Source organism: Eubalaena glacialis, chromosome 3 (assembly GCF_028564815.1).
Source record: "Eubalaena glacialis isolate mEubGla1 chromosome 3, mEubGla1.1.hap2.+ XY, whole genome shotgun sequence".
Lineage (NCBI taxonomy): Eukaryota > Metazoa > Chordata > Mammalia > Artiodactyla > Balaenidae > Eubalaena > Eubalaena glacialis.
In genome coordinates this window covers 175,117,033-175,129,114 of record NC_083718.1, presented here as the reverse complement: position 1 = coordinate 175,129,114, position 12,082 = coordinate 175,117,033, and the positions used below count along the sequence as shown (strand labels likewise).

At 49.9% G+C, this 12,082-nt stretch overlaps 1 protein-coding gene across 1 annotated transcript in view; it reads left to right on the top strand.

The window, feature by feature from the left end:
* MAN1C1 (mannosidase alpha class 1C member 1) overlaps positions 1–12,082 on the top strand; it is a 130,414-nt gene that overhangs the window by 51,754 nt on the left and 66,578 nt on the right. The window contains exon 2 of the mRNA XM_061184712.1: positions 614–710. Within this exon, the coding sequence (XP_061040695.1) occupies positions 614–710 (97 nt within the window). The remainder of the gene's footprint in view (positions 1–613; positions 711–12,082) is intronic.

Genomic DNA, 12,082 nt, shown 5'->3' with positions numbered 1-12,082 from the left:
GGGTGCTAGGAGGCCTGGGAAAGCCAGCATGGGTCAAGCCAAGTGCAGGAGGAGTTCAAAGAGACTCAAGCAGTGACTTTAGGGGACAGACCTAAGGCTTTGGAGCCAGAGGGCATGGGTTCAATTCCCAGCATGCTCACTCACTCACTGGGTAATCCTGGGCGAGTTACCTCATGTCACGACCTGTCTCCTTATCTACAAAATGGAGTTAACAACCCCTAGCTCAAGGGACGGTTCTATTAGATTCTAACAGGCATCCCTCAGTGAGTTTTGTTTCCTTCCCTTCAGAGGGTCACTTTAGGTCCGGGAAGGCTTCATGGAAGAGGTGGCTTTTCACTTTGGCACTGAGGATGGCTAGAATGTATTTAGTGCCTTTTGTGCCTTCTCTGAGGAATCTATGGGTAGACGCAGGACACGTGGGGTTGTCTGAGGAGAACAGCCTTCTAGGCATAACTATGAATAAAACAGTGGTGAGAGGAAGTCGTCTTTCTCAATGTGGAAGGTTGTTTTTATAATGTGGTTTCAAATCCTGTTGTAAAGGGCAAGGCCAGGTGGCCAGCCCGCGCTGTTGGGAATCTCCATGCTCAGGGTCTGTTTCTGCTCTTTCTTACAGATGATGCAGTTCGCCTGGCAGAGCTACAAGCGCTATGCGATGGGGAAAAACGAGCTCCGGCCCCTCACAAGAGACGGCTACGAGGGCAACATGTTCGGTGAGCTGACGTCGGAAGACCCCCTGCCCCTGGGGGCCGAGCAGCATTTCATTTTTGACTTTTTGCCTCCTGAGCTATGTCCCTGTTTCTCCAGAGCTGGGGGCTCCCAAGTCTGACTTCCTCCAGGGTTGTCTAGGCTTGTGAGCCTTCTAGGTTTGGGGGAAACCCACATGCTTCTCCCTCACCTCACACACTTCTTTATATGCACCTGTTGTTAATTTTCAGAGCAAACAAACTTGGAAATGTGAGTGGGGGCAGTGAGTGACGGACACTAGTTGCCATGGAGAAGGTGGACAGATCTGAAGGACACAGAGGATTGGGTTTAAATCCGCTCCTCCAAGTGGCTGTAAAATGATGTTGGGTGTTTTCCTAGAGAAACCAAACATGTATCTGAAAAGCTGGGCACACGCGCTGCCTTTAGGGTCTTGGGTGTGTGTCTCTCGCCGGGTGGCTTGGTGGACAAACAGTCACATGTTAGGGAGCAGCGTGGGTGCTGCTGTGTGTTGGCAGCTTGCGTTTGACCTGCAGCCACACTTGCCAACATCTCTGTCCTTTGCAGCCGTGAGATCCTCCTCACCCAGAGCCTCGAAAGCCCTTCTCACCTGGAGAGACTGCAAAGTGCCTCACTGTGGGCATGGCTTTAGATTTCAAATGTAATTCCCGGACAAATCACCAGCACCCCTCTCTGCAGGCCTTTCACGTGAAAAGATGCTGGAGGCACCTGGCTTCCTTCTTCCCTGCGAGACAGGAGCTATCTGGGGAGCTGGAAACAGAAATTCATCACCTGTACTCCCCACCCCTTAGAGACACAGGCTCCTGACATCAAGAACCAAAGAGCTAAGTCAGATGAAAATCCCCAGAAAAATTTCAAAAGCAGGTTTGCAAGGCCCCCCATGCGTATGGCAGAGTATTTGTGTTACGGGAAAAGGGACACAGGACCTACCTTCCTCCATGTCACCAGGCAGCATCCCAACCCTTCTGGCTGTTCGGACAGTTCACTCCCCTTGGGTAGGGGGGTGTGATTTGGGGTAGCTGCTGCTGCTGCTTTTTTCCCCTGATTATCATAGGCATGTAGGGGAAAAGAGAAAGTATCAAAAAGTGTAAAGCAGGCCAAAAATAACTCGTTCTACCATGTAGATGCAGCCTCTGTGGACATCTTGTCTTATTTCCTTTCAGTCTTTTCTTCAGTACGCTTCCCCCACCCATATACAATATTTTGTTCTTCCTTTTCTTTTTTTTTTAACTGAAAGTTACATCATATGTGTTTTCCTAACTCGTGTAAATTTTTTCATAAAGAATATTTTTAATGGTTGCAGTTATTGCATGGATGTGCCATAATTCATTTAACCATCCCGCTAATGTTGGACAAAGGTCCTTTCCACCTTTTCGCTATTAAAAATAACACGGCAGTTATCATCTTTGTGCATAAAACGTTGTCTTAGGATAGGTTCTGAGAGAGGACTCCTGAGTCTTGGGGAGGAAGACAGGTGTTTCCTTAACCTCAAATATGAAATGTGTGGATTCTAGTTTCAGAGGCTCACTGCCTGACCTGTCCAGATCACAGACCTTCCCCAACACCCACATCAGCCCTGGGGAAAGATGGCTGGTGTGGCTCTCATCAAAGTTGTTGGAGCTTTGGCTACTAGTATAAATGAGGGACATAATCCTCTCCTCTCTACACGGTGTGCAAATATTCAGGGAATTGGTGGAGGTTGGGGGGAGGCTGTTGATCTCTGAAACTGCAGAGCATGGGCTTAGCTATTGCTGCGACCATCCACGGGGATAGAGGGAGCACTACTGGGAGGAACTGGGCTAAACCAAGTCCCATTTTCTGAAATTCCTCAGGGCCTGTGATTTAAATCTCAACCCTTTGGCCCCTTTCCCACCACTGAGCCTCAGGAAGAGTGGGCAGCTTGGAATGATGCAAAGAAACCTGGACCTTGAACCAGAAGACCTGGGAGCAAGTCCTCACTCTGCCCTGAACTATCTGTGTGGCCAAGTCACTTGACCTCTCTGGGCCCCTGTTCGTTCATCTTGCACACTCAGGTTGCTATGAGAGCGTGCAGGAACGTGCAAAGGGCCAAGTATATATGAGTGATATAGGATTTCCACAGTAATAAGTGTGGTTGGCAGTTGCCCAGGTGAGCCCATGGAGGGTTCTGAGGTCCCCTGTCTCCCAAGAGTGACCTTGGCTAAGGCCCTGGGTACCCGATCATCCTGTGCCTGCAGCAGTCCTGGCAGTGAGACAGGGCCTTCCTTCTGCAGCCAGCCACTGAGCTGCAGTGGGAGGCTGGCTCCTGGGAAAAGAGGACATGTAGGGCCCCAGGCACTGGGCAGGGAGAAGCTAGTCTTGATTTTCTTACACTTTCATTCAGCAGCTGCTTGTTTAGTGCCATGCCCGGTGCTGACTGCTGGGGATGCAGGGATAAATGACACAGTGAAAACTCAACCAGCTCTGCAGAGACGTACACTGGCAACCCTTCCTCGGAGCCTCTCTGGGGTCTGTCTAGGTGCTCTCAGAATGAGGGACACATAGAAGGGATCATGATCAATGATGTGACCAAGTCCTTCGCTGGCTTGTGGTTCTAGGTCCCTGGAGCCCAACAAGTTCAAAATGACTTCACTACTTCCTGGTTGAGTGACCTTGAGTGTTCTCGGAGCCTGAGTTTTCTGTAGAGTGGAACTAATGAAAACATCATACCCCCAGCCCGAGGCCTGCCTGACACACAAAACCATCTTAATAACTGGTAGTTATGCTTATTGTTGCCACAAATGGGTCTGATGATACAGAGGCTTATGGGAACACCCCCAGAGGAGGAGAGTTTAGGGGCGTTCGAGGAACCTGGAGGAGGTTCTAGTTTGGGTTGGACCCATGAGGGGCTTGGAAGCCAGACTGTTCTGGATGATAGGAGATGAACTGGCCTGAATGAAGCTGCTTCGCACGCCACTGGTTTCTTTTGCTGGACTCATACGGGCTTGTGGGTGGCCTCGTTCCTGGGCTCTGGCAGCCGCCGTCATCAGTCACCTCACTGTAGGCGGGCCCCGCAGGGCATGGTCAGATGGCAGCTGTCCCCACCCTGCCCTGCCTGGCTGAGTGGATGTTCAGGGTCCCTGAGCAGCCTCCTGCATCCTGGTGCATATCAGTCTGCCACGGGCTCTTGCAGGCTCCTCGCTGGGCCTGCAGGGCCAAGAGAGCTGCATACGGGGAAGAGTAACGAGTTCACACTGGTGCCTGGCTTTACAGGATTTACACGGGCTGCAGCGAAGACATCGGCTTCAGAGCCTGGTCTCCCCGTGTGGCAGTTCACCAAATTGAATTTACCCTCCCCACCACCCGTGCGCCCCTCCCTGAATCTGTTCTCACTTTGAAAGTAAGACCTCTGGGTGAGGCACCTCTCAAACCAGTTTTTGTGTCCTGAGCAATTTAAAGTGTCTTCCTATTTACCGCAATCTGGCTCAGCAGGTCCTGCCAGAAAATGCCCCCAAGACCCTAGCAGCTGCCAGCAAAGTGGACACGGCCTGTTCCTCATGGGCACAGGGCCGGCACTCGATGGTGATGCTCTCATCACTGTGAAGTCACAGAGGTGAGCCTGCCACTCGAAGAACACATTCGAGGAGGGGAGTGTAGAGGAACCAGCCATAAAGCAGCAGCTGGTGATGCCGTAAAGCACAGTGGCTCAGTACACAGAGGCCCAGCTTCCTTACCTGTAAAAGGGGCTGCTCCTAGGACCTGGGGGAAGCCAGCTGAAGAGCATGGACTCTGAAGCCAGATGGCTTGGATTTGCATGCTGCTCTGCCACTTCCCATCTGTGTGACCTTAGGCAAGTTTCTTAACCCTTCTGGGCCTCAGTTTCCAGCCTTAAATTGGGGACAACAGTAATACCTACTCAGAGGATTGTTTTGAGAACTAAATGAGTTAATATGTGAGAAGTGCTTATATTCATGCCTGGCTCATAGGAAGCATTCTTCAAGTTCAGCTGCTATGAGGATGACATAAGGCCCTTAGGACAGTGTGTGCTTCTCCCATTTTGACTGGGCTATGACCGAGTCTCCTGGACCCAGGGACCCACGTGAGGACTCCAGGGCTTTCCCAGCCCTGATCCCTCCTGCCCTATTCCCCTCAGCCCTCAAGCGCCCGTGGCAGAGATCACGGATGGGCAGCCCACTGGTAGTCAGTGTACCTCTCACCCTTTCATTTAAGCAGCTTACAATGGAATTTTTAAGAGGGAAGAGTCAGGGGAAAGTTAAGATTCAAGGCTGTGGAATAAATCGGCCTCCTGACAGCAGAAGGGTTTCCAGGAGAATAGTGGGACCTCATACTCAATGCCAGCTGCCAGCCTTAAAGCACTTAATGAGCATTAATCCTCGCAAGAACTCAGAGCAATCATAAGAACTCCATTCTCCCTTGGCAGTGGGGGAAATCGGTACTGGGCACAGAGTCTTGAGAGGTCCCCAGCAGAGAGGCCCTTTGGTGGCAAGTCCGACTCCCTCATCTTAGAGTTGGGGAAACCAAGCTCAGAGAGGGGAAGGGACTCGACCAGGGTGACACAGCATGTTAATTGCAGGTCTGGAATTTGAATCCTGGTGGCCTAGTCCCAGCCCAGTGCTCTTTGCACCACCCACTCTGAGATTAGCCAAATTGTCCAAGACCAGATTGTCAGAGCACAGGCCTCTGGTCCTGGCCAGATCACCACCAGGAACTAGACATTCTCAGAACTCTAGCAAGAGCAAATTGTCTTTCAGGAGGTGTATGATTTGGGAGCCAAGAGCCCACCTGCTTCCTGTACATGCGTCGTACCAGGCACCGTAGCTGTATTCTCTCGTGTCCTCCTCACAGCCCTGCTAAGGTATAAATTACCCCCTTATCCCCATTTCACAGATGAGGAGACTGAGACTTGGCAAGGTTTAGGACTTGCTTAGTCACACAGTTATCAAGCAGAGACTTAATCACAGGTCTGCTGGACTCCAAAGCCCAGTCCACAAACCACCATGCTGCCCTGTCCTCCAGTGACCACATGCGTGGCTGTAGAGAAGGGAGCAGGGGCAGAGCGATGGTCTCAGGGTTGGTGGTATTGCATCTTCTACTCCAGTGCCCTCACAGAAACCCAGAAAGACATGTATTTCAGGTCAGGGTCTGCAGCCACCCATCTGAAGGTATCATGATTTATTGGACATCAGCTGACTATTCAGGGCCCGGGAAAAAGATTCAGATTTCCCTCTTTTCTCCCACCATAGGAAAATATTTAATCTCTGCCATTAACCTAAAAGCAGCTACTTACAAGGCATGCCGTTGGCTGTCAGCATAATGAGCTGAGAAGAGCATGGATTTGAGAATCAGACCAGCCTGAGTCTGAATCCTGGCTCTGCCACTTACTAGTCATGTGACCTTGGGCGAGTTTCTTAAACTCTCTGCACCTCAGTTTCTCCACCTGTACAATGAGGACAGTGGTGAGGAGTAGATAAAGTTGATGTTTGTAAAACCTGCCCATATGCTTAAATATACTTGCCCATATGCACTCATTAACTATAAGCTACCGCTGTTATTATTATATCAGTTATAAAATAATTGTGAGAATAATTATATCCTGAGACAAAAAAAAAAACAGTGTGTGGCACACAGTAGGCTCTGGATAAATATTGTCAGATGAATGAATTGCCCCCTGCAGTCTCTGCCTGCCCTGTTTTCCCTTAAGCCCTTCCTCCTGGTCCTGCTGTGCTTGGTTCCTCTCATCCTCTGCAGCTGCTTTGACCTCCTCCATCACAAAGTGCATTAGGAATCAGCAAACTGACCCTGAAAGCGCGGCAGTCCTGCTTAGTCAGCGGCTCTGATCTTGGGCATCTTCTCTGTGGAGGATAGAGGTGCTTGTATAGCCAGAAGCGACGTCCCTCTGCTCCAAGCCGGCCCAGGGTGACCGTGAGAGCCGCAAATTGGATTCTGCCTCTGCCTGGTGAATCCCTGATAGAACTGCCCAACCAAATCCCCATTTCAAGGGATGATTATGGCCTTGGGTGAGTTAAGAGGGAAAATGAACACAGCACGATTTTCAGATCACAGGCTGGGAATGTTCGGCCTTGGAAGAGAAAAAAATCATCTTTGCCTTGTAAACGGAGCAAATATGATGTTGAAGAGGGAATAAATCCAGGCCCCAAGATGTCATTTTTACAATTGCATTTTGGCACGTGACTTAGTGCCTTCTGCAAAACGTTCACAGTCTCCTACACAGACACACACACACCAGTCTTCCCGGGTCTTTATGTGGGCGGAGAGCTGCACTGCAGTGTGGCTGCCGGGAGAACTGCACACTTTGCAGATAGACAGTTTGTGAAAACCACTTGCTTCCCAGTTTCCACAGGTCTCCATGCTGTTTCCACGGTTCTCTGTGTTTGTTTCTGGGTGGCAGCGGTTTTGACTTTGGAGTTGTGCCTGGGTTCAAATCCCTGGCGTTTACCAGCTGAATTAAATTGGACAAGTCACAGAGTTCTCTGAACCTCAGTTTACTCACCTGTAAAAGGAGGCAGGCGGGGCTAGGTAGCCCCAGTACAGTGCCTGGCACCCAGTAAGTCCTCATAAAACATTAGGTTTTTTCTTCCCCGAGTGCAGATACACCCTTCCCAGTCCCTTTCCTATCTCCTCTCTTATCGAGTAACAGGGCACTTGGACTTATCTGGCTGAAAATACTATATCTGCTCTTCTAAGTTTTGTTTTTCGGAGGTTTTTCTTTTTTTTTTTTTTTTTCTTTTCTGAAAAACAAAAACAAAACACCAAGTATCCATAGTTCTTAGAAAATCGATGTCAGGCTGTGTCGTTCCCTGATTTTGGCAGGCCATGGTGCACATCCCTGACCCAGGCTCTGAGTTTGATTTGAGAAAGAGCTGTCATCAGCCTCCTCGGAGGTGGCGATGTCGCAATTCCTTGGGTAGAATGGGTCAGGCTTAAGGGCAAGGAGCAGACCTTCCCGGCAGTCACATGTCTTGGGAGCCCGGGCTGCTCCATCTGGAGGCCAGAGGCTGTCAAAGCACAGGGGAAATGGATTAGAAGCACCAGTCACTGGCAAATGGCCTTTAGCACAAGGAGGGAAATAGCATAAAAATATTGACCCCACACATGTGAAGGACAGACAGGACTGGCAGTTGCTGGTTAGATGCTGCAGCTCCGTGGGGGCCTCCCTGTGGCCTTGAATGACACATCCACGGCTCCTCAGCCGCCTTCTAAAGACCAGGATGTCCCTCGGGTCACACTGGGTGACTAGCAAAGCAGAGCGCTCACCTCTAAATTAGCCTGCTGGACTTTCACACTCTCAGGCTGCTGACCATTCAGGGTGCGCTGCTCTGCACCCTCCTCCCGAAAAGATTTGTTTTTTTTCCCAAGCAGTTTCTAATTAAGATGCATCTTAGCTGTTTTCTTTTTCTTTTTGTTTAAAAGGCTTCCCACCAGCACAGAGCATAATTTATTTCTCTAGAAAATATAGCAGCAGGTTGTTGTAAAAAGAAAACTCGAGGCTCAGAGCCTTGGGTCCCTATCCCAGCCCTGGCGCCAGCAGCCATGGGAGCCGGCGACCTCCACTGGGCCCCGTCTCGGCTTCAGTACAAAGAGGTTTGCACCCTGGCCCCTCGCTGTCCTCTCTGTGATTCTCGGTTGGTTACTAGGCTGATTTCTTTCTTTCTCTTTTTTTTTTTTTTTTTTTCCGCCTCTGAGCGGCTATTTGGGCTATGCCGATTCTCTTGAAATCTGAAATTTTAGTAGCAAGTTTTGCTTCTGTTGGGGAGGAGTGAGTCAGGGTATCTATTCCCAGAGCAAGTTGCTAGGGATGCATAAGATGATTCATATTGAAACTGACATTCCCTCCTGGGGGTGACGTGTTCCTGCCCAATTTACAAAGACCTTTCCTTCCTTGGAAACAAGGCAGAGCCCACAGCAGACAGCCAGCCCTCTTTTCTTCGCACCACACTGATGGCAAGCACTTGCCAAATTTCCCAGCAAACTCAGTGACAAATAGGTATGTGAATTCGCAAAATCTCAGACTGTCTGTGCCAGTTGGATTCTTTGAAACCATCTGGTCCAGTGTCTAAGGCTGGGGAAAGAGGCACAAGGGGGACAGGGACTCAGGAAGGCCTAATAACCAGGACTTGAACTCTGGTACTTTGACTTGAGCCTCTTTTTCTTTTTAATTACTTTTTAAAAATTGAGATGTAACTTATAACTTACGTATAGTAAAATGCACAAATCTTAAGTGCACAGCTCAATGAGTTTTACATGTGGATGCACCCCTTGATCTGCACCCACAGATCAAGATAGAGAGCACTTCTGTTACCCTGCAGAAGGTTCCCCCAGACCCTTCCTGGTCCCCAAGGGCCATTGCTGTTCTGACTTCTATCACCTTAGATTCGTGTTGTCTGCCTTAAAATTTCATATCATACTGTATGTACTTTTATGGTTTACTTTTCTTTCACTCATAATTATGTCATGAAGGGTTCATTCTTTTTCAAGTGTATCCATTCTACTGTTCCTGGACAATTTTGTTCCCAGCATTTGGTAATTATGAGTAAAGCTGCTATAAACAGTTTTTGTTTGTCTCTTTGTTTAACATTTAGTGACTGCTTCAGCCCTGCCCTGGAGAGGGCCCCTGCTCTTCCTGCCTTGACTTACGGGTGAATCGGGGCTCTCAGGCCAGCTGCCTCAAGTGCCCCTTGCAGCAGAAGGAACAGTCGGCCGAGGCTTCCTTCACTACCCCCTCCCCACACTGTCTCACCAGCCCACCCAGCTGTGACACACGGGCACAGATGGCGTGAACTGGAGCTTCTTTAGTTCAGCTACTAGGCTAGGAAAGGGGTCTTAATAGAGAAGATGTTGACCTTGGAGTCAGAAGACTTGAGTTGTCCAAACCCTGGCTCCACCACTAACCCGCGGGATAGGTGTCCCGTTTCCTTTTCTGAGCCTCAATTTTCTCTCCTGTAGAATGGGGGTGATGACACCTTCTCACAGATTGTCATTGGGATCACAGGAGACCATTTCTTTATCTGCCAGTGATCATTCAGTGCCTACTGTGTGCCACTAGACCCTGCTCGAGACACAGGGGAAACAGCGGGGACCAAGATGGACACCCACGTGGATGTCCCAGGCTAGTGAGGAGACGTAGGCATGAACTTGTAGTTTCAATTAAGGCAGTATGAGTGCCAGGGGGTACAAGCTCACACCAAGGGCTCCTTAACTCATCCTTGGAGGGATGGGCTTCAAAAAGACTTCCTGGGGGAGATGGCTTCAACTGAGGCCTGAAGCATGAATGAAGAAGCATAAGAGAGGGATCACGGGCACAGAAACACATGTGCAAAGGCCTCAAAGGGGAGATTGAGCACGACTGTGGCTCCTTGGGGTCTAAAAGGTGTTCAGTGTGACTAGAGAGGATGAGGGCATAGTGAGAGACCATCTGTGAGCAGCTGGCATATTAAGGGGATCCCTGAATGCTCCCCAGTGTTTTCTCCCCACCCCAGACCCCAAGAGCCAGGAGACCTGGCTTCTAATGGCTTCTGCTCTGTGACCCAGGCAAGGCCCGTTCCCTCTGTGAGCTCATTTCCCCACCATACAGCGTGGGCGTCTGGTATATGGGCTCTCATGTTACTTCTAGGCCCTAAAGAGTAGGTGATTGGGCCACTTTGGGGTGTGTTTCACCCTGGCTGATGAAAGCCTGGTGCAGCCGAGTGGGCCTCTGGCTCAGCGATGGAGGCAGAGGTGCTGCACTGGCTGTGGTGGCCACTCCTCTGGAAGGTGGGGGCCAGGACTTCACATCCCCCCGCCGGGGCTTCTGAGGCAGGCAGCTCGGTTCTCTGCTCCACAGACGGCTGCTCTCCCAAGCATAAATGGTCGGCATGAGAACCACGCAGCCATCAATAGGAATTGTTGAAAAATTCTGAAGAGAGCCTGGAGGAAGACAAAGAGACCCGGAAGTGTGTTGTCAGTACAATTTGGGGCTAATACTCATGTCTGTTTTTTCATCAAGTCTGAAAGGCGGTTTAAAATCCACTGCTCTTGTTTTGTTTTGTTTTGTTTTGTTTTAATGGCTGGATAAAGCACAATTGCATTTTCTCCCCCAATAACTTTGAATTCTGGGAATAGACCATGTGGGGATAATTGCTGTTGTCTAATCCCACCAAAGGCCAAGCAAATGATTAGGACAGGGAGGAAGGGAGCTGCCGTGCCGGAGGCCCTCTGCCGGCTTCTTACTTCCAGCAGCCAGGGCTCGACTCCCCAGATGACCCTGTTCCCGAAATAGCAGTTGCCCAGAAATGCATCTGCATGTTGTTTTGCAACAAGTAACTGATAGCACATGGGGACATGGAGAGTTTTCATTCAATCCTGCAACTTCGCCGTGAGTACTTACTATGTGGCAGGCTCTGAGCTGGATCTGGAGCAGGGAAAGAGGGTGCAGAAAAGAACAAGACGCGGTGAGCTCATTGGAGAAAAGACGAATGAAGTCTACCTGTAGGTCAGACAGAACGTGTGCCTGAGCCGCACGGCTGCAAGAGAGAGTGTCAGCATCTACCGAGAGGTGCTGAGCAAGAAAAGTTTTCGTAAAGTTCCCCACGTTTCATTGCTGGGGAATCACAAAGATGGTGGCATTGGAGAAGAGTCATATGGGAGGGGCTGGATCCTACCCCAGAGTTGCTCAGGGGGTAGGTTTTGACAGACACCCATGAAATCTCTGTTACAGACAGGGGAACAGCTCAGACCAAGCTTAGGCGGTCCTGCTGGGTGGAGGGCTGGTGCTCAGAGAGAGGAAGGTGGTTGGTGGCAGGTGGAGGGGGAGGGGAGATGAGGGCTGCAGGCTTGAAGGGAAGAAACCTCATCTGAGCAGCCAGCAGCCAGCCAGGCATTCCCCACACAGGGCTGAATCTCTCCCTTACACACAGTGCCTAGGGCTCACAAAAGTATTTTATTTTATTTATTTATTTTGGGCCACACCGCGCGCCATGCAGGATCTTAGTTCCCCAACCAGGGATTGAACCCAGACCCCCCCGGCAGTGAAAGCGCCGAGTCCTAACCACTGGATGGCCAGGGAATTCCCTCACAAAAGTATTTTAATTTTAATTTCTTTTAAAATCAGAAGAAAAATATGAATATAATAACGAATATAAAATAATGAATCCAGCTTCTTTATACCAATGCAATTGTAAAAGAGCCTTTTTAATATTTTTTACAAAGGCAGGGCCCATGAAAGTCATAAGCAGCCCTGCATCCTTGTCTTCCTCACCAGGTGAGGGTTCCGAAAGCCTGCAACTGCTGACTCGACGGGAAGGATCCCCTTCCTTCTCATTGTTGTCAGGAAAGCTGGCAGTAACCCTACCAACAACTTGGGTTTTCTGTCTCTTGTTACAGC